This window comes from Cyphellophora europaea, assembly GCF_000365145.1.
Source record: "Cyphellophora europaea CBS 101466 unplaced genomic scaffold supercont1.7, whole genome shotgun sequence".
Lineage (NCBI taxonomy): Eukaryota > Fungi > Ascomycota > Eurotiomycetes > Chaetothyriales > Cyphellophoraceae > Cyphellophora > Cyphellophora europaea.
Window position 1 is genome coordinate 1,441,309 of NW_008481813.1, and position 26,950 is coordinate 1,468,258.

Below are 26,950 nucleotides of genomic sequence, written 5' to 3' on the forward strand. Positions count from 1 at the left end.
ACTTGCGCACTTCGGTTCATACGCTACGCGGTGCGCTTCGGGAAGTGTTCAATGTGTTGTGGGGCCCCATTGACCCGGAGATCGACGCACGGGCTCTTCTCGAAGTGGGCTTCCGCCTATTATGGAACCGCGAGACAGTAGTAAGCAGACTTCACAGGTAAGTTCTTGCAAATTAGGGAAGCTCAATACGTGGAGCTGCATGCGGCTCTTGCATGCGGCTATGAGATGCTGAAACGGCGTCACGTTCCAGAGAGCATGTGCTGTGTTCCTGGTCGGCGTAGCACCAAAACATCACCACCCCTTCTCCAGGCCACGCTACAGGACTGATGAGGTCAGTAGCAGCAGTAGGTTACCACGGTCTGTTGCGATCGACAACCAGCACGCACGCTACTGCAGCGTGGAGAACAAATCCTCCGCAACGTAGATGCGTTCTCGAAGATATCATCGGACGATCTGCCCGTAGCGGGAAGGTCGCGTAGTAGTAGTGTTGCTGCAGCTGGACGCTACTGCACGTCCGCTGATAGCTAATATCTCATCTACCTGACTCAGTGTGAGCATGGCGGCAGGACTACTGTAAGGCTGCATTGCCAGGACAGACTCTCGGAGTATTGGATAGTCAAGGAGTGAGTGCCTTGGAGGAATCCGCTTTCGCAATGCAATAGTCTGCCAGCAGGCTGCAAACGCGGCAAACTGGACTCGAGACTCCCGACTCCATCGTCACAACGCATTGATTGTTCTCCATCGAAACGAACCCGATTACCTCGGTCCTCGTAGCCTAGCAGCCAGCGTCTTTCCATCCCGAGAGCACGTGCCCGCCCATCCGCGCGACACTCTGAGCCAGACTAGACTCCCTACGCTTGGTCTTCTCGGCTCTGTAAGCTCGTGGAGAAGGCAAGACTACAATACTGGTCTACGTAAACGTCACAATTACGATAGGCACGAGTCAAAGTAGAAGCCCTCACACCGCGCAACCGTGGCTGGCGTATGCACCATGATCTGTCGTTCGTCGTAGTCAGCCCGCCTCGATCGGGGAACGCTCCTTTGAGGCTTGTTTCTCTCTCCAAGTTCAGGGTCCTCGCCTCAGTTCCGGCTGCATACTGCGCCCATTACCCTGCGGGAGGGCGTGGCAAAATAGCTTGACGATCGGCGGTTTTGGGGGCCAGGGCAGGGCAAGCAAAGAACACTTGGCTAGTAGATGGTCCGAGACACAGAGGGAGGATATCTCCAGAAGAATGGTAGAAAGGAGCGGGGTGACTCGGAGGTGAAAAGAGAAGAATAGTTTGCATCCATTATATGTCATCTCAAACATCAAAATCGCTAGTATGAAGGCGACTGATTGAACAGGTAGCGATTGGTGATACGCCCGCTTGCTCCTAGAATTCGTGTCAACAACACCTCCCCCAACCACAGCCGTGCTCGACACTGGGTTCGTCCGTCCACGTCTCATGTCCCACAGCACCAAATGCATGTTTTGCCCAACATTCACTTCGATACATCCGTGTTTCCAGCATGTAGCTCCAATGAGCCTACTCATATAATCTAACGCCAAGATTCGCATTTTCGTCGCTCATGATCCTTATTCGTTGCACGCATTGTCTGCTCGATGTCCGACTCCGGCAATGCTATACCTGTTCCCACTGAAATGCCTGATGCCCGGGATATGCCGCTTTCGTGCCCATGAAACTGATGATAGTCAATCGGTGCCCTTTTTCTTGTTCGATCCGCCACCAAAGAACTTCATCGTCTTCTTCCAGGCTCCACTCTCACTCCGTTGAGATTTGGTAGGATGAGTCGTAGGGTGGGTGGTCGGTGCCGGGTGGGCGTGATGGGGACCTCCTAGCTCACTGGTTGGGGGCGTGGTTGGTGGAGTCATGACTGACTCAGCCTCTGTAAGACCAGTTTCTGCGCCATTATCACTGCTGTCGGTCAGCGCACTTTCCGAGACGGCGGAAGAGTGCGAGACGTGCGTCGACAAACGGTTGTTGGCTGAGGCGCGGGTGATCGCGGAAGATAACGTGGAGGATCGAGTAGGCCGGTGTTGCGACGGCGGAGATCGTGAGGGAGAAAACTGAGAGGCAGATGTGTTGGGTGGTGACTCTTTCCGCCGCGTAGGAGCTCTTCGCGATATTCCGGTCCTCTCATCGTATGTCAACCTTGCCGGTTCGAGATCGCCTGCTCTCGACCAATCTGACAAAGCGCTGTAGGTCTGGGCATGGGATGGTACTTTGAGGCTGTTGCAGAAAGGGATGAATATCGAGTCGGACATGAGATCATACATGCGCTTGACCGCTGGCTCGAGAGCTGCCGGAGGAGCGGGACGAAGGTCGTAAGGATATTCGACAAGATCATCTCGCTCCTCGGCTGGCAGGTTGATCTCCCTGGGAGCACCAGGCTTCACATAGATGTCGAGAATTCGAGACCAGATCATGGACAGTTCAAATCCTTGGTCGGTATCAGTTGTTAAAGGCATGCCGCTCAGTTCCAAGGCTGCTTCGTCGTACTGTTCTCCGTACTTTCTTGCCTCGGTGACGAACTCAAGAGTTTCGAGACAATGTTGTTGAGAAAGAAAGGCAGTGTAGGCGGCGAGTGTGTAAGGCGCAGGGGCATTGTTGGCCAAAACTTCTTCCAATGTAGGCCGATTGGGTGATAATATGCCTTCTTTGCGAGCGACGCTGATCGGTCTGGTGTGAGCAGGCTCGTCCATAATGAAGTTATCCTTCAGATCGTCGTATGGTAGCGGCGAAGGACCAAGACGGGGAGAGGGTTCGGGAGTATAGGGCCAGGCTTTTGGTGCTTTTTGGCGCTGGGATTTTCTCTTGCTCATCGCGCTAGATTGGAAGTGCCTGAGTTTGCTCACCAAGCTGTTTGCACCACGGGCGACCGACGGAGACTTCTCTATAGGCAGGCCAGATTGAAATTCGCTGCCTGAAGTTTAAAGCGATATACTGCCCATATGAAGACTGTGTACGGGTACAGTCTTGCAGAACGCGCAGGCGGCGGTTTACAGAGGACTGCCGTATTTCAGACGAGATCGTTGTATGATTGGCCGTCGTTGTTCGTGGTTCCAGGCGGATGGAAAGAATATTCGACGGCTTCGTGCACGCGATGTTACTCAAGACCAAGCTTCGACTGGTGTTACGGAAGGCTGCTGTGTAACTCGGTGTTATCGTGTGTCGTCAATAGCGGATGTATGTGTATATGTGATTGTGAAGTGAGAGAATCGTTTATGGTGCTCGAGCGGTGAGGGCTGAGGGTTGGGCAGCGATCGGCTCTGAGGGCGAAGCGGTGCCAACAGTATCCCTGCTTTTCCGACCAGTCTCTTTCTGACAGTATTGAAAGCGTATATTGAAGTATGGGTTGTACGGTTGAGATGCACAACAGCAAGGTGAGGCCCGTCGGCCAAAATTGCAAGCAAGCGCGCGCGGGATAGAATTCAATGACGATGGTGGATGGAGAGCTGAAGATGCAGTCGCGGGTCGGCGATTTCACAGATCAGGGTTGTGGAGGCCAGCCTGTTGCCGATATTGTAAGTGAGATGAGGAATTAAAAGAGAAGGAGTCGCGTTGGACAGCCAAACTGGAGTTGTAATGCGTGTAGGGCGGCCTCAAATGGGTCAGAACGATGGTCGAGTGCCTGTCGAGAGGGGTGTTCTGAGTACAGTTTCGGCGGCCGTCTTGCGATGACTGAGAAGTGGGGATAAACCACACAAGCCAGGGAATGAGGACGAGGAGACGGTGATTTGACTTTGTGCTAATCGGCGGCTGGAATGACGGGCTGTTTGCAGGCCTTGATGTTGTGAATGATTGACAGCAACACGGTTGCCGCAGCAGCTAGGAAGAGGCGCGCACACACTCACACACACACAAGCTCAAAGGCGAATAATTGTAATGGCAAGAAGGGAGAAGAGGGCGAAAGGCAAGCGAGCCACTCCAGCGTAGCACCGGTAGTACCTGAAGAGCAGCAAGTGACGCCGGGGCTGCGAAAAGAGCGGGCCTAGTACACGCTAGAAGCCTTCGAGAAAAGTCGTCGAAGCACGGAAGCGCAGCGGAAGACAGGATAATCGTCTGATCGTCGGCCCTGGGGGCGTTGGTCTTTGTCTGTGAGCTGCGCCTCCACCCTATCACAGCCCCAATGCGAGTGTATCATCTGCGCACCGACAATCATTCCCTCTCGCGCCGTGTCCCATCTCCTGCAACGACTCCGATATGAGATCTGCCTGCGACTGACTCCCCAAGTCTGACAGACACACCAGCTCACGGAATGAACCTCCTTAACCGCAGTTACTATTGCTGCTCCCAGAAACCTGCGACCATACCCCGAATCGCCACCGCTTGCTTCAGCCACTGCATTCGCCTCCCTCCACACCAGCCAGGGATGACTACGAGTTGCATTCAATAAGCAGCAAAGGCCCATGTACCACCGCTGATCAAGAAAAAGCCAAATTTGTGACTAACATTCCGGTCTTCTGGAAATGGCCCTGAGCCTGAGTCCTCGTACCCGGACCGCCTTCGCCCCAAGAGCAGCAGTAAGGTAAGGTACTTTCAGAGCTGACTCTACCGTGCGCCTGATGTTCCCAACACGCTTTCGGACTGGCCACCCTGTCCAATGATGCCTAGAGGAGCGTACGCCCTTTGCAACGCCCTGGCCAATGGCCGTTAAGCGGCAGATGGGGCGCACGAGCCTGCTTCTGCGAGAATTTTGGGCTGGATCATGTGTCGCCTGCGCACTTCCTCCGGGCAGCCACCGGCGGACTTCTACGACGGCCTTCACTCCTCCAATTCCTCTCAACCTCGGGCCATCTCGATGTAGTGGTACTGGGTACCTGATAATTCACAGTGTCAGAAGTGGACTCGGGAATCACGCTCCCCGCCGTCTTGCGTTGCAATCCTGGTGGATTCGCCGACTAATACTCCTCACCATTTTTTCCAGCATGCAGTGGGACGCTCGTTAACGTGCCAGGTAGCACTTCCGATGCGAATCTCGTTGCCCTTTGGCAAGAGGCCAAATTGAGCACGTGGCGGGTCCGAGCCGGCTCATAGCTGCCGTAGCCCACGATGAATATTGCTTGGCTTCTACGTTCCCATCCAGGTGCGGTCAAAGAGTTGCCGTTAAGAGGCCGCCAGATTAAGGAACCTGCTTCTGGTGCCCTAATTCGCTCTTAACGACAGCCTGTGTTTCTAACGACAGAGTCCTCCGAGCGCGCAATTACTGAAACACGGATCCTTTCAACGCTGATCAGCGATGGTTGTCGTCCTATAATGACCGGCCAGAAGTGATCTGCTACTTCTTAGAGCGACCGAGGCTCCCACTATTTGGACGGTCTGACTTCGAATCGCGTTCCTGAGCCCGCCATTGAGTCAGAGGTCTCGAACTTCCAGCCTCCCACGCGAACGGCGGTTGATAGCCGCGACCATTCCGCGCGATTTATGACAAGGGTTTCCCTAATGATATCCAGCGCTGTCTTGCGCTCGGTGTCGTGACCCACAGTCCCACAAATTCTGAATGCATGACACATGGCCTTGAGTTGGGCGGCCACGTCGCCGCCGCCCTTCAACAAAACGACACAGCGGCGAGCCTTCCAATCCCACCAGAGCAGGTAATTTTCTTCCTGGAAAATCTCGATCAGTGATCGTAAAGATGGCGCATCTCCGACATACGCCCTATCACCTGCCTGGCTGCTCCATCCAGCACATGCCAGTAGGCCTCTGACGCCTCCGAAGCAGCACGTCCCTACCACTTTTCCGCGTAATCGCAGCGGCATGTTCTTTCTTCCAGTCTGGGCAACGTCAAGCAAGATGCTCTCCTCCCTCCCAACCTCCTCGACGCTGACTCCACTCCCCTCCATCAGCCTCGCTCCGACCATTGCCATCCTCCCGCCCTCCAATGTTCTCAACCTCACACTACTTACAGCCGCCCAATTCGCCCACAGGTGTCCAGCTAATAGCACCAACAGCACTCCCCACGTGACCAAAGGCCCTTCGATCCTGCCCACTACAAACCCACCAATCCACATCCCCACCAAATTGACTAGAACCTCTTGACTTCCATCCTTCGCCGCCAGTTCCCCCACATTTCCCCCCTTTGCGAAGTGGCCGCTCAGAATCGCTTTGCTCGCCCCACCCGCCACACCGCAGACCGCGCGACAGCAACTGGCCGCACAGAGCGCTGGGACGCGGCCCCACGGCGGCAGCGACGGCGACAGCACGTCTAGCACGAAGGCACTGTCGTTGACAATGTCGGCGAAGAAGCGGAAGAACTTGACGTGCCCGGCGATGGCGGTGGAGAAGCGGTGCGCGAAGAGGATGGACGTGACGTTGGAGAGCGTCGATTGGGCGATGGACAGATACATGGCGAACGAGGTGGTGGCGTCGCTGGAGCCCACACCGAGTGTGGTGAGGACGGCGCGTGAGGCGAGGAGCGAGGCCGTTGTGGAGAAGAGCGCTTGTAGGGAGTCGTAGACTGTGCTGCAGGTAAGTCTATGCCCGGAGAAGTAACTGGCTTTGTTCAAGGGGCCTGCTCTTGGATTGATGAACGATGGACTGGGCGGGAGACCAGGGCCCACACCGGGCCACTTCATATGACCGACTTGGGTGATTCGCGCAAGCTTGACTTACTCTGGTAAGGCGTATAGTCAGGAGAAACACTATCAGGGTACCCTACTGGCAGGAACGGTTCGAGCAGTCTGCGAAAGACTGTGGTCGGTGGGGGAAAGGAGCTGGCGGCAGGCTTCAACGGATCAGGAGGAACAACATCGATTCGGCCAGTGGAGGAAGGCGAATTTCGCGAGGAGCCCGTTGTCTCTATGCCTCCTGATTGGGTCATGACATACGTATTCAGGACCTCTCCCGACGGGGACGTCTCGTCAATGGTTATGCGGGACATGACAATGGTGGGAGGGCGTAGGTCGTCTTGCTGGAGTCTTGGCGTAAACGTGGAATTGGGAGCTGTATACAAGCGGTCCGCACAGGTCCTGAGCGTGTCGAATTCAATTGACTCGACTGTCTGTCTCAGATTCTTTTCTTTGCTCTCAGGGTTGTCTGCCCTTGCTCGTTGCCACCTGGACCCTCGGAGAATGGCTTGCTGCCGACGAGCCGGATCTTATCTGTGCAAGACAGTCTCTCGATGGCTTTTACCCCTGGCGAGTACGATGGAGTTGTTTGTTGGCCGCTCGAGGGTCGTGACGGCCAGGCGGGGTAGAACACATGGGAAGGGTGAGAGTAGAAGGGTTGCGATATAGTAGTGACAATGCCGCAGGGTACAAGTTTAGTCTTGGCAGAGCTGAATTAACCTGATTGGCAGACCGAGGAGCCATCCTCTGCCAGGTTCTTATGGCACATATAGGACAGCACAAGAGGAACTATGGGATGAATCGAGGGGGACACACACAAATTCATGAGTCAGTGCCGATCCTGGAGTTTAGAAGAATGGTATAATCATATTCGTGCCTCGCTTAAACGCACTTTGCCAAAGTGGCTGGCCAGTGCAGCAACTCAGGCTCGTAGCTAGCTCTATACAGTGTGCCTTCACCGGCCCTTTTCGACATCAGAGGCAGTATTTCCAGGCAGTTGGGTCGAAGAACTATCCCACGCCGTGCTGAGGCTGGACCTACCCCATCAATTCCACAAGCTAGCCCCAGCGCTGTCTACCGCCTCAATCTCAATATCAGTCCAGCTCGTTCGCCTGAACCGCTGCGGCAGCTCGCTGCGATCAAAGTACTCTCCCTTCTGCGGCTTGACGCTTCCCATGCTTGCTCCACTCACCCCACCAATCGCCCCGTAAGTCTGGCTGCCGGCAACACCGCCTATGCCGGCAGACATGCGTGTTTGCTGCGCTCCGGCCGACGACGAAGATGATGATTGTGTCTTGAGCGGCCCATGCTGCTGCGCTCGCGATCGATACTCGGCAAAAGACTCTTCGAAGGAATCGGGCAGCGAGGGCTTTTCGGAGGCGGGGTGGACATGGGGGGTGTGGTCAACGGTGGGAGGCGGAGAGCGCTTGCCGAGAAACTTGATCAGGGGCTGACGCTGGTGCGCCGCCGCGAGGCGGATGGTAGGTCTGAACATGTTTGCTCTTTTGTGTACTTGAGTGGAAGGAGAGAGGAAGTTCGCAGGTCGAGCTGCGAAGTTGGAGCCTGGAGCTCTGTTCGAGGGGCCCAGCAGCTCCGCCAAAAGTAACAGCTCTCAGTGTTGTGGTCCGTCGCGTACGGTCTCGGGGTTGTGTGCTATTGCAGAGCGACTTGGGCCTGGGGGTTGCGAGCTCCAATAATGTTGGGTCGGCGCGGAAACTTAGGGCGGAGGCCGTGGAATGATGGGGTGGTGAGGAAACGTGGGGGAGGATAGCTCGTAGATCTTTGAAGGAATCGGGGCTTGTGCAGAATGGTGAGCAATTCAATAGTGCGGTCTGATCTGCGGAAGTGATTTGAGAGCTGTGATAGCTTCGTACGGGATGCGAATGTCGGAGGTAAGAAGTCGTCGTCGGCGGAAGCTCTCGGTCGTAGGGCGGCTCCGCGCGACGGGAAAAAGCTTCGGAGCTTGTAGGAAGGGGAACGTTTAGGCGGCATGTGGCCCCTGCGTGAGAGCTTTCGGGCAGCCAGGGCGCGCGTCTGAGTTGCTAGCACGGATTGCCTCATTAAGGCTCCCCACAGGTCTAAACTCGGATTGCGGCTTCGAACATTCCAGCTTCACGTGTGCCTGCTTGTTCTCTCAGCCTTTTCAGAGATACGAAATCGGTGAAGGGTTGACCGGTGCGAGGTGACAGCAAACTTGATCGGTCGTTGTGAATCTCGAAACACGTGTCTTCGCCCTACACGAGATCTCACAATGCTGAAGAGACGCGGTACATTTTGAAACAGCTCAGCGCCGTGATCATCATCATCATGCATGAATTTTCGCTGTATGGGCAAATCCCTCAAAATGAACAGCCTCGCCTTCTCCAGCAGCTTGTGGGGGTGACTCGAATGAAGCCCCAGGCATTCCAGGAGCTACACCTTGTGTTCCGATCTCAAGTCCCATCCGGCATCCCCAATATTCCTTCCTCTGGGGAAGCCTCAACCAAGCAAGATGTCCAGCGGATTGCCAAAATGCTGACGGCAAATTTGTACTTTGTCCAGGTCATAGGAGAGATAGAGAAGCCTTCCGGCACGACGTTAGATGATGCAGATATGGCAAACAACGACGATTTCCGAGACTCGCAGAAGGATATCTCATGGTACTTCGAATTCAAGGATACCCCTGATCCTGGCAAGCAGGCTGTCAGTGGCAGACTCTTGTCCAGGATACCTATCGAGGATGGCAACATCGTCAAATTCATGAAGTCCTTCGGTTACGAGTGAGTTCCCCAAAAGTCTGGTTGACCGTATACTGAACTGTCTAGCTATGTCAACCGCTATCTGGTCAAAGGGGACAGATTCTATGACCAGGACACCACACTGTCTTTACACCAGCTCTATCGTATACCAGAGGCTAAGGGAAACGAAGCCGAGGACTGGTCATTTGCGAAGAAAGACGATGCGGTGAGTCTTTTCGACATAAGTGGCGCCTATATCCTGCATGTTTCAATTGAGGCGGTGGATGGAAGTAAGGCCGAATTGAAGGATCGTGCCAGCGCCCAACTGCTCGCAATGAGAGACACCCTGAAGCAGGCGGTAGCTTTGACGCCTGGAGATCGTCTAGCACTAGATACGAGAGGTCCGGCCAGAAGATGAACCATTCAAGAATGGCAATGTATTGGCGAATTGGCCTGGGGCCGAAGGCTGACGCCTGGTCCGGCGTATCCAGACGCCTAACTTTGTAGCCTTATGACGTCGCCTAAACGCGACTCTTGACACGCGTAAAATGAGTTTGTTCCCCTCGTACTTTCTCCTCGTACTCCGTCCTGTGCATCAGCGAAGCATCCTTTAGCATTGCTTTCATCCTGGCGTCGTTATTGCTCCGGTGTACGTGTTACCCGTTGCGAAAAGCGGCTACGGTGCAGGCTGGAATCTTCTTGGGATATTTGCAGCATCCGGTGCGCGCTATGAGTCTAAAACGGTCGGCCCCTGCAGAGCAACGGGATGTCTCACCTCCTCCAGTCAAGCGAAAAATAGCATCCGCAACGACAAACAGCGCGGTGTCGTCGTTTTTCAAGCCAGCTTCGCAAAAGCCTGCCGAGGAGGTCTCGTGGCGGCTGGTCGATGACAGCCTGATCATTGGCAGGTACAACCCGGACCTCATGCCATCGCAAGCTCGGAAGCATCCAGTCAAGATCGCAGCATTCGACTTAGATGACACTCTTATCACTCCAACGGGGGCCAAATTTGCTCGTGGCGCAGAGGGGTGGAAATGGTGGGACCCTTGCGTTCCTGGCCGACTCAGGGAACTGCACAACGAGGGATATCTGGTCACCATATTCACGAATCAAGGCGGGGTCAGTGTCAAAGAGAAGAACCCAAAGTCGTTGCAGAAGGAGCCTCTAAGCCTGGCTAAGTTGAAGGCCCAGGTTATAAACATATTCAAGGCGTTGGACTTGCCCATCAGCCTCTATGGAGCATCGGCACAAGATCGGTATCGCAAACCGAGAATAGGGATGTGGGAGGAGCTGCTTGAAGACTACGACCTGCGCGGGGACGGTGCAGTCGACATGGACAGTTCCTTCTATATCGGAGACGCCGCTGGCCGGGAGCGGACGGACAAACGAAAGAAGGCGGATTGGGCCAGCTCAGACCGGGATCTGGCAGCGAATATTGGTATTCGCTTCCAAACACCAGAGGAATTCTTTCTGGGCCAGGACGTTGAGCCTTATAAGGCTGCTTTCGACCCTACTACGTATCTCAGCGAAACGGCGCTGAAGAAGGCGTTAGCACGGTTTGACAAGAAATACAAGCAAGAGCTGGTCATATTCTGTGGCTCGCCTGGGGCCGGCAAGAGCACATTTTACTGGCGGGTATTGCAGCCTCTCGCTTATGCTCGCATCAATCAGGACACGCTTAAATCAAGGGATAAGTGTCTTAAAGTGGCCCGCCAGTGTCTTGATGACCAACAATCGGTTGCGGTAGACAATACCAATGCGGACGCGACGGCTCGCAAGTACTGGGTCGATCTGGCGAAAGAGTTCAAGATACCGATACGGTGTGTCTGGTTCACGACCCCTCCAAGGCTAGCTGAGCACAACGACAATGTCAGGGCTATGAACGTGGAGCTCATGAATCCGGAGAAGAGAGACATGCTGCCAGGCATTGCCTTCAAAAGCTTTCAACAGCGGTTTCAAGAGCCGAAGTTGGATGAAGGATTCGACGATATCACAACGGTTGACTTTTCTTGGCAAGGAACATCTGAGCAACAGGCCGTCTGGTCAAAGCATTGGGTGTCCAAGTTCTCTACCTAGACTACTCAGGCGTTTCAGGCTCCTGCAGAGAGCTGCCAGACCAGTCGCCAGCTCGATGAGTCACTCAAGGCGCATCCACAGATGGATCAGTCCATACAGCAAGCGTTTCACACATGAGAGGTGGCTTGCGACAGTCTAGAATACAAGGCCAGAAATTGATACACTGAATCTAGAGCGATCCGAGTTCAGACTGAGCACAGATGCCATAGGTCGCTTGGCAGCCGTAGCGGATCAGTTGTACAGCAGTCCGGGGAGTAGGGCGAAGCAAGCACTGGACGTCAGATCCATGCTAGTCCAGGGGAGCATCTGTCCAGCGAGGGTTGACACATGGCATACGACCGTCCTACGGACCAATAGTCGATAGTCGTTGCAGCAGTCGACCGTGAATTCCTGCAGACGTCCTCGACATTGACAGATCCTCACTCGGTTCTATATTTGAGCAAATGCCAGACGACGTGGCGGGTTGACTAGAACACAGCGCTGGCCTTAGCCTCTCGGGTTTCGACCCCGGCCGGGGGACAGTGAAAGCTGCTGGCCATGTTCGACGTGCTCTAGGATTGGGGAAGAGCACGCAACACTAAAGCATGGGAACACGAGGACTCTCAAATTGGTTAGTGATACCGGCCGAGTGTTTCTCACTCGGCAGCGGCAGCTAAACGCAACCCGCGAAAGGTTGATGGGAATCATGACATGTCGGTATCGATCATCCTTGCAGGAGTATTTCTCAGACCTGTACCTGCATGGGTGGCGTAAGCGAGGCGGAAAAAGCGACCGCTTAGACGAGGGCCATCGTCATGCATATCGATTCGATGGTTGTCAATCGAGCCCAAGCCCGCGGCATCACAGCTGATGCAGGAGCTGCAGCGGACCGGACAGAAGCAGAAAAGAACATGACAGGAATTCGCTCTCTGCTTTTGTGCGAGTAGCGAACCTGTCAAAGAGATCCTTGCATCACTGGCGTAAAGCAAACATCTGTGCTTCTTCTGATTTGTAGGTAGAGGTCTCGGAAGCAGCGCCCAGAGCTGTGTAGGTTCAGGACATATACTTCCACGCTCGGACTGTTACCGGATGCCGCCCACCAACTAGGGATTGTTGAGAGACGATCGTTATCGAGCTCGGCAGTCCCTGCTATGAGGGACGGAGTGGGGCACCGCGGATGTGGGCCAGAGCCGTATGCACAGCGCACGTTGTGGCTGCCGAGCCCGTTGCAACGATGATGCCAACAGGTGCAGATGCTGGCCAGCACAGTGATTGCTGCTTTGTCCTCGATGATTGCCTACTTGTGTATGTCTGGGATGTGGGAAGATTCCTGTCCGTGACCAGGATAATAGCGAAAGAAGAAGCGGCCGACTATGCAGCTAACTTTTCGCCTGTTCCATGCTGGCGCTCTCGCCTAGGACTGCAAAGGCGCTCTTGTGCCACCACCACCAACAACAACTACCCCCCTTTACACGCCCACATCCCCGGATTGCGACATCGAGGTGATAGGAGCAATGCACTGGTGAGCAGAGAAGGCGGGTAGAAGAGTTTCAAGGTACGACCACCCTCGTGACCCCATCAAGGCCCCATAACTGCCCAGCTCGCGTGCAGTGTGGCGCACATACTCCGAGCGCCACTTTTCGTCTCTCTCGCTTGCGCTTCGCTGATTTGTGCGCAAAAGACGAAAAATCGTCTGGGATACCCATGCCGACCCAACACCACAACAATGGCGCGCCCGGCGACCGTCTTGGGATGTCTCTGTTAACTCTCCCAAAATCTTTCCTTTCGACCACTCGCTTATCGACATCTCTCTCTGTCTCTGACTTTGCGCTCATGCCAACAACATCTGCTGACCATTCATGAGGCGTGGCAGACATTTTTTACTGCCTGATGAGCTCCAACCGAGGCTGCGCCAACACCTAACACCAACAAACCCTGACACCAGTCACCACTGGGCCCTCGCTACGTGTCGCACTCACACCATTTGCATCCACGACCGCGTCGGTCGTCCCTCCAGTCACCGCGTCGTGCACACTGCGCCCCTCCCAGCTCTGCCTGCAACCGACCTTCACCACGACCGAGAATATTCACCATGACCTTATGCTAGCTTCACGGATCCTCACCTAGCCATTTGGTTGCTCTTCTATTCCTTATTCTTGCTCTGTGCTCTCCATATTATCTCATACAAGACCTATACCACAAGATGGAGCCCTCAACTACATCTCACCATTCCGCCGACGACACCACATCCGCTGCTGTCGCCCTGTCATCGCCTGTTACGTCAATCTTCTCAAAGGGCCATATGTCCAAATCCTCGGCATCAAGCTTGTCAGTTGCTTCGTCTCCAAACCCACGCGAGTCTTTCGATTTGTACGGCCCCAAGCTCGGCAAGGTCGCGGAGGAACAAGAACGGGAAGACATTGCGCCAGCCCATGACATTGCGCGCAGCCCTAGCATATGTATGTCTCAACGCAGTGTTTCATCCTATCCTCGACTAACAATCCTTAGCCAACGACTACAGTCTCTACTTCGCGTCCGAAGCTCAGGACTTACCCATCACATCCACTTACCAACCTGGCCACACCTTTGAAGACCGCGGCGCATATAGCAACGCCTCACTAGAACAGTATCATTCCAAACGACCAAGATCGAGTGAGAATGTCGGCCCCAGTCTGCATCGACGACTTTCCCGTCGTATCGGCTCCATGTCTCGCCGTCTCAAGAATCGGTCTGGTACTGGCCCCCAGTTGTCTGTCATGACACATGTGAGTGCCCCTCCCTCGCGCGCGGGTTCTACCACATCGGCACAGATCATCAGTCCTGCTATGAGCGCCATCTCACAGCATGAGAGCTATCTCCCACCATCGCCGGCCTACGACAACATGGAACACTCTAGACGCAGCTCGTATTCACACATCGATGAAGAAATGGAAGACAGGACTCCAGAAGAGCTGCCGCAGGCTGCCACTCCTTTACTCCCTCCTGTTCTGTCCGAGCATTTTGGCCCCGATGATACTGTGAACTCACCACTCCAATCACCCTCCATCGCTCCCACCCCAGCTGTGTTAAGCTCCCGAACCTCACTCGACAGTTCCCCGGTAGCACATATCGCCGGCTTACCATCTCCACCGCTCTCGACCAAGCCGTCAATGGTGTCAATTCATCAAAGGTCACGGGCCAATACCACGACTGCTGCTCTGCCGGAAATCCCTCCCTTGCAGCTTGGTCATGAAGACCCGTGGTCGCACGCGTTGGGTCATGCCAACTTCAACATTCGCCCTGAGCCTTACTTGCCACAAGTCTTTGATCTCGAGTCATATACTGAGTTCAGATCGAACTGGGATGTGGCTCGCAGCAACTACGCCAAGCACCTCGTTCGAACGAGCGAACATTATGGTTCAACCTCGAAGGTTTTCAAACTTACCGTGGAAAAGTGGACCTCGATAGAACGGTGCTGGAAGGCCTACCATGATGCACAGGAGAAGATTGTCGGCCCCCAGCTCCAGGAGCTCAAGCGCGCGAGCGACGAGGCTCCCCTCGACAGCCAGCCTCCCAAATGGCCGCTTGAGAAGCCTTTATCTCGAATTGTGATGCCAGAAATCGACGACAAGTGCGGCAAATTTCCAGAGCTTGGCGACAGCGACATAGTCGGCCCCATGGAGGTCGCTCCACCCAGGTCAGCAGAGATGTCGCCGAGTCAATACCCTTTATCACCTCGGAAGCGATCACTACTTCGTTTTCTCTCAGATATGTTTGGCAAGGCTTAATCTGCCTGTCACCCATTTTTTTCCTTTTTCATGTACAGACATGTTTCCAAACGCTCTTGGACTGTACCTACCACGGTGTAATCTTGGAACGAGATACCAAGGATACCTCGCGGTTCAGTCGCAGACAACTCGAATCAGGCCAAGACAGATCGGCTTTTTTTATGGTTCCTCCACCGCCTTCCCACGTTTGCCCATGTCACTACTATCAAAAGCACGCCACTGGAAATTCAACAAGCTACTTCGGCACAATGAAGACTTTTGCGCGATCTCCTTATGTACAGCATTAACGATCTACGCGACCAACGACACTCCTTTTCCACCGATCATAACTCTTTGCCCGAAGGGGGCAGGCCAAGCCAGAGAACGAAAAAAACGAGCAGGGAGGGGTTTGTAACTTATTGAATTTTGACCCGAGTCGAAGAAAGGGAAGGAGGTAATGCTACACTCTACGCAGGCATGTAAATGCCTTGCAATGGCGGCTTTGCACCCCCACTGTGGTGTACTAGCGCAGTCTGTATCTGCTTTTTGGTGAGGGTGAAAAGTATGGGATGGTCAGTGAAGGGGATGACATACAAAGGATCTTCTAGATATTACCGAGTCAGGGAATCCTTGAGAGGGTAATGTGGCCCAGACGTGCGTACGTACTCAGAACACCGCACCCAGATTCACCTAGTGACATCGAATGCAAGCCACGTTTCAAAAGTGCTCATGACTTTCCAACTCTTCATGCAGCCTCTCATACTCTGACAGCATGCAGAAACGGAAGCATGCTCCGTCCTGGGATGATGCAAGCACACAAATTAGAAGAAGTATGTGTATACATACATGCAAGGGCGGAGTCGGATGCAGATTGAGAACCGCAGCGGTCCGTGGCGTCCATCCACGTTGCGTCTGCAAGCGCTATGATGGAAGCAGGCTGTTGCCCCAAAACACAGTTGAGCAGCTCGATCATTAGATACACCCTTCTGAAGCCCTCGCATTTTGTATGCGCTCCCCTTTCCCCCTCCCAAAGCAAGGCCCAGCTGCACCCGGCCCAAACCTCGTCTGTCTGTACCACCACACCCCTACACATCGCCACCTGAAACCGTGCTCGCCAGGGCGCCCTTCACCATCTGCTCGTCGACCCAGCCCTGCCTGAGGGTTCTGGTCATCTGTCAAATCCTACGCAAAATCCCCTGCACAGACTCACATCATGTGCAGAGAGACTGGCATTCGATAGCTCTGCGTTCTTCACTTGCCGGCGCTACACAGCCAGTCAGCCAGCCAGTCAGCCATGTAGGACCAGGAACAGACTACCGGCCTAGGCGTGCAGGCCGGGTAGGTAAAGGAGAGGATCCGTGCTGCGGCGCTGGATGGGTTCGCGATTCTATCGCGGTTTCATCCGGTGCTTTGTCTTGGTCCTTTTGGTTTGTTTCGGTTGTGGTTTTCTGAATTTTGAGGAAGGGGAGATATGCTGCTGCTGGAGTCTCGCGCGACAGGTTTTGAACCATCCAGTTGACGATTCTAAACGTGAGTATATGAGTCAATATTGAGCTGGCGGACTTCTTGGCTATTGAGGTCAGCCTTCGAGCTCACTGAGGCTTGCTACTGCGGGGGAAGGGGCTTTCAGTTGACCGAGAAGTTCGTCGACGGTTGGTGTTACGAAGGCTGAAGATGTACTCGCTGATATGGATGCACTTGCCGCTAATTCTCTTGCCCCAAAGACCACCGTGCGAACCACTCCATGATCACGGTCGTGGCCTCTACGACTGTCCCGTCAGGGTTATCAAGATTAGGGTGCAGGCTGGGCCAATCATGACCTAATCCATGCACCTTGTAGCCCTCGACCAACCTGTCTTCGCCCTTGCCACAGGCCCAGCTCGTGACCGTGACGCCCCCGTCGTACTCCTCGTCTACACGTTTTCCATCCGCAGGGCACTCATTCCACTCCGCCCACCAGCTCACCCACTCCCCAATATCCGGCAGACTCCCACCCGCGCCGTCCCCGCCTTCATAAGGAATCGTCTCGTCTTCATCGCCATGAAACTCTAGGATCGGCAAGCCCTTCCTGCTGGGTCGACACCCGCTTCCCCCCTCGCCAAAGTCGTAGAACGCGCCTGACACGGGCGCGAAAGCCGCGATGCGCGCTCCAGCACCGGTATCATCGCAGGCAAGCGTGCCGGTGAAGCCACCACCGTTGGACTTGCCTGTCGCATAGACACGGGAAGTGTCAATGCATAGTGCGGCCTCGAGGTAGTCGAGGAGCTCGGAGACGAACAGCGTGTCGCTAACACCTTCCACGGCGTAGTCGGGGCCTTGCCAGCTGTCGTTGAGGCCCTGGGGGTAGACGGCGAGCCAGGCAGTGTTGTAGGCTGGGTCGCTGAATTGGGAGAGACTTTCTTGGTAGGAGCTGTTGCGGGACCGGCCGTGGAAGCTGAGGATTAGGGGCGTGGGCTTGTGGGCGTCGTAGCTGGAGGGGATGTGCAGTAGGAAGCTACGCTCGCGGTCGTCAGAGGTGATAGTGAGGTTGGTGGACCGGCTGCCAGGGGCGATGGGGGAGTCTTTGCCGCAGCCTGAGCTGGAGGGGGGTGTTGGAGGTGAGGCATGGGGGATGGCGGTGGTGAGGGTGAGGATAGGAAGAAGGGTTGCAAGAGAACGGTACATGACGACGGCTGTATTTGCGTAGATTTGTGACTTGGCGAGGAGAAGAGCTGGTATTCGGCACACAACAGCGTACGCTGCAAAGGAGAATTGATGCAAGAGCGAGATGGCCGAGTCTCAAGAGGGTTCCGATCGAGGTCCTGTCTTCTTATACTTGCATCATTCACCCATCAAGGTGTTGTCATCGGCGACTTCTGTGGTGCAGGTCCAGAAAACAAACCGGCAGGAAAGAGACGAGCTTTGTTCGAGTCATGGCTTAAGACCGAACATCTCCATATCAGACCTACGACTCTGGGGAAGCTTTGGCACATGAAGCTGGGCTATTGGCGATCCACTGCTGTCTTGGGAAAGGGAATATCAATATCTACTGGTTGACGTTTTCAGGAACGAGGCCGATGCCCGGCTTGGCTGATGCTCTCCAGGTTCTTTGTTTTCTAGCGCCTGTCCTCTTCATTCTAGCGTTGCTGTTGACAGTTTAGGCGTGGAATTTGCCTTAGCCATCGGTATGCCCTTTCAAGCGTTGAGGTGCGGGCTAGCTAGCCCGGGGGTGGGGCGAATTCGATAGGGTAGCATCTAGAGAGATCGACCAGCGGGGAGTTTCCAGAAGCTTACTCAATGTGGTATTTGAACAGCAGGTCTGCAGGACTAGTGGGCGAGCTATCGGGTGATGAAGGAGTATCGGTAGATGTGGGAGGTGTTGTCAGATTCGACAGCTGTCCCTGTTGCTACGGCAGGTACCATCAGCACGCTGTCAAAGCCTTTCACAGTGCGAATGGTTGCAGGGCGGAAGACATCAGAGTCGGTCGATCAGAGACAGCAAAAAGAGTATAGCATCAAGAGTCGTTTAATAATGCCCTAATCAATACGTCCGATGATTTCGCCTGGTCTAGGGAGGTTCTATGCTAGTAGACATACACAAACTCGTCATTCTTCCGATCCGTCAAATCCAGTAGAGCATTCTGCATCAGGCCCTCATTACCGGCTGTCGCGGCCGTGTAGTGGCGCTCCATACTATGATCTTGAATATCCGCCGGCTTGCCGTTCTTGACACGCTTCTTCCTCTGCATTTTGTTCAGGAACCACAGATTGACGAATTGGATACCGATAGCCGCAATCATGGCTGCAACGATGCCGAGAGTCTTTCGCAACCCAGGGAAGTAGCCCGGTGCATCCTTTGCAGAGAAAAGGAGAGGCCCAATGATGTTGCCGGCGCTCGATCCAGCGTTGTACAGGCTCATGATGACACTCTTCTTCGTACTGCCGGCGATGTTGGAGATCATCCAGCTGACGATCAGAGGGTTGCCACCGAAGAGAAATGCGAATAGGTAGTAGCCGGCCAGTAAAGCCCCGTGCTCTGTTCGTGGAAGTGCGTAGAGCATGACATTGCCTACTAGGACTGGAATCATAATGAGAGCGAGGAAGGGGGACTTCATTCGATAGCGATGGGCCAGGTAGGATGAGGGTAGAATCACGGCCAGCTGTACAGCCCCAAAGGGGATATTCAGGAGCGAAGTGATTTCCTTGTCGAACCCTAGCCCCTGAATGATCAGCGGACCAAAGGTGTTGGTCACAGCAGCGCCCGTATTAAGACACAAGACCATTCCGACAAAGAGCCATGACTTTAACTCCAGGAAGGCCTCGAGGACATGATCCCACTTGAACTCGCGAGAGCCGGTGCCGGTCTGGTTTGCACGGACGCGCTCGATGGCTTGGCGCTTCTCTTCGCCGGTAAGGAAGCGTGCACTCGGGATGTCCGAGTCGAGATACCACCAGACGATAGGAGCAGTAATGACCGTGACAATTCCTACCGTAAGGAACAAAATCTTCCCTGTTTATCTTTCTCAGGTCTTGCGATGAGGGGGCGTGGGGGTGAAGAACATACATGCAGCGATTGACGGATTAGCAATGGAACCGAACCCGTAGGAGACTGCCGCGGCAAACATCGTAGCCAAGCCATTCGTACCGTACCAGAGCGCCACTCGGAAGGGTTGTTCTGATCGTCGGTACCAGTGGGCAGTAATGACCGAGAAGAGAGGGAGGCAGCCGGCCTCAAAGAGTCCCAAGAAAAGGCGCGTAACGATCAGACCACCTATGAGATCGTCAGAACCGTTGCAACGGTCACGAGTTCAGCAGATACGAACCGAAGTTGTGGCAAACGGCCATGAAGGTCTGAGCCAAGCCCCATCCTAGGACGAGGGCAGGCATGAGGTGGCGATGAGGTACCTTGACGATGAGCCAGGAGGAAAAAGGTTGCCAACCGAGCTGCGCCATGGCCGAAACACTGCTCACAAGACTGTACTGATCTCCGGTGAGGCCTGTATCGTCTCGAAGGCCGAGGACTGCGCCATATCCAAGCACACTCTTGTCGAGAATTTGGAGGAAGTAGACCCAGACCAGAATTGGCAAGATGACACGATCGATCTTCCTGCATATACGTTTGCTCTAATAGCATGGATCAGCTGGTGCTCAGTCAAAGCGAAGGTCCAGAAAGACAAACCTCCTCTTCAGTGAGGTCGATGCGCTCATCACCAACGATGGCTGCGGCTCTGTCCGCGTGAGAAGACCTCCGGCTAAAATCCTCAGGATCCTTCTGAAAGGAGTTGACCTCCTCTGCGTGCGTTTCTTCGTGATCCTTGGCCATAATGAGAGGAGTCTGCTCCGATGGCGAGTCGATTGAAAGTCTGGAAGATGAACCAGACATGACGACAAGCGGGAGGGGGACAGTCGCTTATATGATTGAGGACGGCAATGATCAGTGTCAGTGGTCGGCACGTGTATGGAAACCTTCTTTGCCATCGCCGTTCGATGCCGTGCGGGTTGAGAGAGGGTTTAGTCTGGGGTGCCAGCATCACCGACATCATTGACCCACGCACCGAATCGCTGGGCGTGTCACAGGCCTGGGCGCCCCCGGAAAGCCCCCGGGGGTTGCTTGGCTGGAGAAGCTTGTGGGGAAAGCTCCGGGTTCATCGTTTTCTTTCGTGCGCCGCCGCCGCCATCTTGCTCATTAACCGAAATCTGGGGTGACACTCAACCTTGGGGGAGGACCGGTCGGGCCATATACGGACAACCCGATCGGTGTCCATCGGAGCCCGACCCAGTTTCTCAATTCTCGGCGACATCCTTTGAAAAGAGCTTCTATAAGTGAGCCTCGTCTATTCGACTATCGGCCAACTTCAGCTAGAGATTGTCCCTCGTAGTGAGAATAGTGCAAAAAACTAATCCCGTCTGTCTCTTCCAGACAGAGTAATGCTGGCGACTATTTGAGCACCAGAAAGTGATACGACTTGGGCCCAAGTGAAAACATGGTAGTACCAGTGCCAACGTGATCAGCTCCGGGAGGCCCCCATCTCATGGGTCGATCGCGGCATGTGGGGGCTTGGGGGTCAACGGCCTGGGGGGTTGGCGCATTACGGCTTGTCAGTCTGCTCCAGAACACCGAAGACATGAAGGCTAGGCTTGCGCCTGAAGAGGAGAATGTGAATGCATCGTGCCAGGCTATTGCGGTGTTCGAAGTGATAGCCGAGTCACCGACCGCACCCCCTCGCCAAGCCCGCGGTTCAGGCTGAGAGTCACCCGGCTTGACTTTCCCCTGTTCAGAACTCGACGTTCAATCATACTGAATTAGTTGAATGCTTTTCAGAATATCGTGGTTGTATCTCTACACTACGGAAAAACAGCCTTTCGCCCCTTGACATGTAGCCGTGCTTCGAGACCAGACTGCAAACCTGGCACACGGAAGCGTAGCCGCTCTGTTCCAATGCAATCGAACATGCCGCAAGAGTCACAGCTTCCTCACATACTCCACGGGTCCGTCGTAGACATGTCTCGCCTTGATCACATAATGGAGCAGTGCAAAGACCATGACTGCTCCATAGATCAAAATCGCCCAGTTCATCTGCTCAGCATTGGGGTGGTTGGTACCAGGAAAGAACGAGAATACAAATGCAATCAACAAGAACGCCAATGATAGTGCATTCAGGAAAAGACCCACAGGCTTACTCAGAGTGAATGGGGCGGGTAGCAGTGGCCGGTTGGTGATGCGTCGCCAGAAGACCAAGCCGATCGAAATGATATATGAGGACAAAATGGCGCAGAGTGACAGACTGGTAATGTTGTTGAGAGCGATCGTCGACCCGATGTTGATGATGGATAGCAGGCAGGATACCACGAACGACACAATGATCGAATTCATGGGTACATCCCAGCCTGGCCGAACCTCGGCAAAGAATTGGGCGAAAGGTACACCCTGGTCACGGGCGAAGGCGAAGAGTTGGCGAGATGCAGTTGCGGTGATGGAGAGATTGCAGAACATAGCCATCACAATGACCAGGGCAGAAAGGACTGAAGCTCCCGCATAGCCTACAACGTCGTTAGTAATCACCTCCAGAAATGCGAATGACGGTGGACTTACTCTCGGTGACGTTGTAGAAGACTGCAATGTATGGCTGACCGGTGGGTGAGGAAATGACATCGTCAAGGTTTCCCAGCACCATGCAGAAGGTAATAAGGATGATCCAGCCCATGGCTCCATTGCAGATCGTGGTCAAGATCATAGATTTTGGCAGAGTCCGGGCGGCATCTCGGAGCTCTTCTGACATATGGACTGCGCCGTCAGCCCCTAGCAGAGGAATCATAACTGCCAAGATGCCAACCATGGCTGAAAGGCCGTCAGTTGGCCAACCACCGTAGTTGTTGAAAGTCGTGAAGACTTGAGAAGCGTCGCCGCGTGGTCCAAGAACCCAGAGAGTGATCAGGACAGCGAAGAAGCCGAAGATGTGGATGATGAGAACAATACCTTCGACAAGTGGCAGCTTCTTGACGAGGAATGTGTTGAAGAAGACCGAGAAGGACGCAACAGCGAAGGTGAGAAGGGTGCCGTGCCACTTCTCCGGGACATAGTCTGGGTTGTTGAGCGTCACGAGGCCTTGAATCTGAGTTCCGGCGAGGAAAGCTGTGTTGGCAGCTCCGGTCTGCCACCCTAGCACACAGAGCCAGCCGGTGACAAAGCTCATGAACTTCTGGTACTTCCTTGGCGAGAATTCCGAAACCCAATGGTATTGTCCGCCAGAGGTTGGTGCCATAGAGGCCATCTCCGCCATGGAAGTATTGACCGCCAGGAAACCAACCCACGAGACCAGGAAAAGCCACTTGGGGCGTCAGTACATTGCCGTGTCCAGCGTAGAGTGGACTTACGATCAAGCCGGCTGTACCGCCATTGATAAGACCGATGATAGAGGTGCCCAACATTGTCTCCCATGAGCACATGACCTGTGGTTCATCAGTCTTCTGGTATCGTGAGACGATCGGCAGCGACCCTTACCAGCATGGTGAAGCCGAATATGGAGACGAAACGGAAGTTCCTCCTCATCTCTTGCGCCTTGCCCATGCGCCACATGTCCTGCTGGTCGGACTTGGTGCCGGCCTTCTCTGGTGGTAAGTTGACATTCTCGGGATCAATAGGGTACTGCTCCGTAACGGAGATCTCTTCCTTGAGGCCCGCCATGGTGAAGCTGTGTGGGTGGATGAGTCGTGCAACAACAACCTGCGCAGGGGAGAAGAAGTGTAGGAGGGGAATATGCAGCAGAAATGAGGTTTCGGCTGGACGAAAGAGGGTATAGGATCATTGTTCGCCAGCCATGCGGTATCACCGTACTAACGGCCACGCTCCAGTCAATCCGCTCAGAACTCTGGCTGGAACGCGCTTGTCGCAGGCTTTTGGCGGAATCAGGGAGAAAGAGCTTCAACAAGCACCTCGACAAGCGAGTGGACATGGGGTCGGAAAGGTTAGTGTCGTTATGCCGGGGACTCGTGAAGGGACTTGCGGATCGCTTGGGCCCCCTGGGAAGGCGTTCGAGCCACTGCACGCCACATACTTCAGAATCCAATGGGAGCAGGGCGAGAGCGAGAGCTGCAGATCGCGGCGCAGTCAAATCCTCTCGGGCGGGCACGCAGCAGCCACCCGTGGTGTTGTTGAGCAAGCACGCAACCTCATACGAGCAGATAAGATTTGCTTTTCCCTGGTCAGAACCTATCGCTGACTTTGAGATGAATTAGGTATAAGCTTTGGCTGTACCGCCAGCTGGCCAGCTGTGGTCCCTGCGGAGCAGGGTGGGAAGGCTTCAAGCTCGGATGTAGATCTGGTAAGCGAGGTGATGACAAGATAGGCTGATACTGAATCTGTCGTGATGGCAGTGATGGCAGTGATGGCAGATTAGACAGCTTGGATAGCGTGATGGTGAAGCGTTGAAGCAAGGGCTCCGTGGCTCACGAACAGGCTGTGGGTCCCAGTGTCGGTGCCAAGCTCCAGCGCTACTGTAGGACAATGATCCGTGCGCCAGACTCCATGTCTTCCACGTCTTCCTGTCTACTTGGTCGAATGAGCCGAGCAGAAGCAGAGTTCCCCGGCGCCCTGGCACCCGCACACCCTTGTTCGAGATGCTAAGAGATCCTTGCGCTGCCTCGAATGCTCGAGGGCGAGTTATCCCAATGCCTGAAGGGCTTCTACAGGTCCCTCTCTTCCACCACCTCATCCGGCCGACATGTCTGCAAGGGGTTGCCACCATGCTTCTACATCTTTGCACGGTGCTTTGCGGCTGGCGATACGAGGATGATGGTATGTTGTGCCACCATCGCGCTTGTGCACCTTTCAAGGCCATGGCATCTATTGGACAACTGTCTTCGGTTCGTCCGACCGTTGATCATTGCCGTTTTCTGGGCTACTGACCAGACTGCCGCTATCTTAAAAAACGCCTTGTTCTGGTCCAGGATGATTCCCTGAGCTTCTCCTGACGCTAACGTTGCAGATGCCGCCATCCCACGACCACAAAGTCGAATCAGGCTCACTGACCGCGTCCAGTGGCTGCTTCTTGCGCTCACGTCAAGCCCGAAACCCTCACCAAGCCACGAATATCCTCTGAAGTCAGCAGAAACTCACAAACCCAATCGATATCGCGCATCACTATTTGAATGTTTCACCAGCAAGTCACGGCTGGGATTATTGTTTTCCAAGTCTTGTGTTGTACTGCATATGATCGACCTCAACTACCGAACTGCTAATGTGAAGATCCAGCCGCCCACCCCGATACATCTCCTCTTTAACACGTCTTTCCAGACTGCATATCGCGATGTCAGACACGTTCAACAACGACAATCGTTTCGCGCCCATAACGGCGGACAACCAGTCGGGGTCAATATGGATTGCAACGCTCTTATGCCTCGTCTATTCTCTTATCACAGTTCTGACTCGTGGCTGGCTCCGGCTGAAGATCTATGGCGCTGATGACCTGCTCATACTCTTCGCTTTTGTACGTTCTCCTTCTCATCAGCCATAAGCAAAACTAACAGCTAAATCAGCTCTTCCACTTGGGAAGTGCCATCAGCACCATACTCGCCCTCAATTCCGGCCTAGGCCAGACGCTCACTTTCCTCGTACCCTCCTCGGCACATACTGCATCGATCGACTCCTTTGCCGCCCTGATTCTTTTCCTTCTGTGTGCCACATTCGCCAAATGCTCGACTCTTTACCTGATGATGCGTCTCTTCAATTTGTCCGGTCGGAAGTCGCAAACAAACCATCACGGTTCTCCACGCCTCTACCTCAATGTTTGTTTGGCCATTCTCGGTATCATGGCTCTTGGAGGCATTGCCTCTATAGCCACGGTCTCTGCCAATTGCCAGCCCACAACCTATATTCAACCGCCCGCCGATGCAAAATGTTCCAGCCAGCCACTGCGTTGGCGCATCATCACCGGATTGGACATTGCAACAGAAGCCATCCTCATACTCATGACAATTGTGATTGTGACCCCCGTTCACCTAGCATTTCATCTCAAGTGCCAAGTCGTTCTGGCTTTTCTACTGCGGTTGCCCCTGGTGGCACTCGCTGCACTACGCTTGTACTACGTGGACCAGTACGCCAAATCCGGAAACGCCGGCCTCGCGCAGACGCCCATACAGGTACTGCAGCAGGTCTACATGGCGTGGACCATCATTTCCGCAACAATCCCAAACCTGAAGGCATTCGTCCGCAGTTTTGGCTCAGGTTTTGGTATCGGCATTGATATGGAGACGTATACTGCCGCTTATGGCAGTAAGAACTCGGCGAGGCAGAGAAGCTACGAAATGAGGAGTGTGAACAATCAAGGTAGCCAAAGAGGGGCAATGAATTCACGCCATGCAACGGTTACGGGAAGTGGTGCTGGTGGGAGTATGAATCGGTCCAGGATTGAGGACGAATCAGATATTGTCGCCCCTATCCGCAAAGTGAGAACGGGTGAAGCGGTAATGCATAACCATACGACGCCACGCAGTCGACAAGGTGACAAGGTAGGCGATTTCGGTGACGAGGTAAGTATTGAGAGTGTGGGCAGCGACAAGCGTATCATCAGGAAAGACATACAATGGCATGTTGGGTATGAGCCGAGGGCCATCTAGAGACATGCAGAGGTTGATTGCGATTGTGTTACGAATCTGGCGACTTACAAGGTGTTGGGTGCCTAATTCGGCACGAGGAAAAGAAACACAGGTTTATACGGAAGAGCTGGTAGGCCCAAGGACGATTTCATGACTGGTACTGGTTGTATGAGTAGTTGGCGATGATGGGTTTCTGCTGCTATGTATCCGTACTTCGATATCTCTACATTCTGATAGATGGCTACTGCTATAAGTTCCTGCAAATACCTCCAAGCGAAATCGGGCTATCAGGGAAGGTGTTCCCTGGGCACATCAAGACCTCTCCGAGTACTTGCCCCATACCCTCTATTTCGCCGGCGAAACACCTTGCTTCAGCTCTCAACCCTCTACACCCCCGAAACCCTCGGCTTTCGAATTCCGCCGTCCCAGCATCTCCTTATCCGCCCAACCACAATCACAACGATTATGCACCTCTTCGAAACCGCCGGAAACTCTGCTGCACGCCTTGCAAGGCTTAATCTAAAACCACTGCACGAGCAATTCCTTTGGACAGGCTTTCGCTTACAACAACAACCTTCCGCCCTAGCGCCGGAACCCCGGGCGCTCGGGACGACGCAGCACTGAGTTCGAGATCAAGCCATAGCCCCAAGAGATGGCGAAGCGGGTCCAGCGCTAACCGTACTACAGATTACCAATGAACCAGAGGTCGAGACAAGGATGCTAGGGACCTTGTCCGGAGACTTCAAGCGGAGTTGACCATAGAAGACCTGATCTTACGGTGTGCCACTATA

The 26,950-nt window shown here is 54.3% G+C and overlaps 10 protein-coding genes across 10 annotated transcripts; 4 read left to right on the top strand and 6 right to left on the bottom strand.

Annotated features, from left to right (window-relative positions):
• Positions 1-1,693: 1,693 nt before the first annotated feature.
• Positions 1,694-2,824, bottom strand: HMPREF1541_07647 (uncharacterized protein; the record flags this gene model as incomplete). Its single annotated transcript, XM_008721971.1, has 1 exon — positions 1,694-2,824. The coding sequence occupies one exon, from the start codon at positions 2,822-2,824 to the stop codon at positions 1,694-1,696; it is 1,131 nt and encodes a 376-aa protein (XP_008720193.1).
• Positions 2,825-5,308: 2,484 nt separating this feature from the next.
• HMPREF1541_07648 (uncharacterized protein) lies at positions 5,309-6,882 on the bottom strand (the record flags this gene model as incomplete). The annotated part of the gene is made up of 2 exons (XM_008721972.1): positions 5,309-6,459; positions 6,615-6,882. 2 exons carry the CDS (start codon positions 6,880-6,882, stop codon positions 5,309-5,311), a joined length of 1,419 nt encoding a protein of 472 aa, XP_008720194.1.
• Positions 6,883-7,613: 731 nt separating this feature from the next.
• On the bottom strand, positions 7,614-8,063 carry HMPREF1541_07649 (uncharacterized protein; the record flags this gene model as incomplete). The annotated part of the gene is made up of 1 exon (XM_008721973.1): positions 7,614-8,063. The coding sequence occupies one exon, from the start codon at positions 8,061-8,063 to the stop codon at positions 7,614-7,616; it is 450 nt and encodes a 149-aa protein (XP_008720195.1).
• An 812-nt stretch (positions 8,064-8,875) lies between these two features.
• On the top strand, positions 8,876-9,703 carry HMPREF1541_07650 (uncharacterized protein; the record flags this gene model as incomplete). The annotated part of the gene is made up of 2 exons (XM_008721974.1): positions 8,876-9,327; positions 9,373-9,703. The coding sequence occupies 2 exons, from the start codon at positions 8,876-8,878 to the stop codon at positions 9,701-9,703; spliced, it is 783 nt and encodes a 260-aa protein (XP_008720196.1).
• A 311-nt stretch (positions 9,704-10,014) lies between these two features.
• Positions 10,015-11,361, top strand: HMPREF1541_07651 (polynucleotide kinase 3'-phosphatase; the record flags this gene model as incomplete). The annotated part of the gene is made up of 1 exon (XM_008721975.1): positions 10,015-11,361. One exon carries the CDS (start codon positions 10,015-10,017, stop codon positions 11,359-11,361), a length of 1,347 nt encoding a protein of 448 aa, XP_008720197.1.
• A 2,182-nt stretch (positions 11,362-13,543) lies between these two features.
• HMPREF1541_07652 (uncharacterized protein) lies at positions 13,544-15,107 on the top strand (the record flags this gene model as incomplete). The annotated part of the gene is made up of 2 exons (XM_008721976.1): positions 13,544-13,799; positions 13,849-15,107. 2 exons carry the CDS (start codon positions 13,544-13,546, stop codon positions 15,105-15,107), a joined length of 1,515 nt encoding a protein of 504 aa, XP_008720198.1.
• Positions 15,108-16,790: 1,683 nt separating this feature from the next.
• On the bottom strand, positions 16,791-17,750 carry HMPREF1541_07653 (uncharacterized protein; the record flags this gene model as incomplete). The annotated part of the gene is made up of 1 exon (XM_008721977.1): positions 16,791-17,750. One exon carries the CDS (start codon positions 17,748-17,750, stop codon positions 16,791-16,793), a length of 960 nt encoding a protein of 319 aa, XP_008720199.1.
• An 899-nt stretch (positions 17,751-18,649) lies between these two features.
• Positions 18,650-20,388, bottom strand: HMPREF1541_07654 (uncharacterized protein; the record flags this gene model as incomplete). Its single annotated transcript, XM_008721978.1, has 4 exons — positions 18,650-19,575; positions 19,630-19,836; positions 19,889-20,189; positions 20,245-20,388. The coding sequence occupies 4 exons, from the start codon at positions 20,386-20,388 to the stop codon at positions 18,650-18,652; spliced, it is 1,578 nt and encodes a 525-aa protein (XP_008720200.1).
• Positions 20,389-21,528: 1,140 nt separating this feature from the next.
• HMPREF1541_07655 (uncharacterized protein) lies at positions 21,529-23,250 on the bottom strand (the record flags this gene model as incomplete). Its single annotated transcript, XM_008721979.1, has 4 exons — positions 21,529-22,106; positions 22,159-22,894; positions 22,941-23,015; positions 23,068-23,250. 4 exons carry the CDS (start codon positions 23,248-23,250, stop codon positions 21,529-21,531), a joined length of 1,572 nt encoding a protein of 523 aa, XP_008720201.1.
• Positions 23,251-24,871: 1,621 nt separating this feature from the next.
• On the top strand, positions 24,872-26,180 carry HMPREF1541_07656 (uncharacterized protein; the record flags this gene model as incomplete). The annotated part of the gene is made up of 2 exons (XM_008721980.1): positions 24,872-25,051; positions 25,101-26,180. 2 exons carry the CDS (start codon positions 24,872-24,874, stop codon positions 26,178-26,180), a joined length of 1,260 nt encoding a protein of 419 aa, XP_008720202.1.
• Positions 26,181-26,950: the final 770 nt, after the last annotated feature.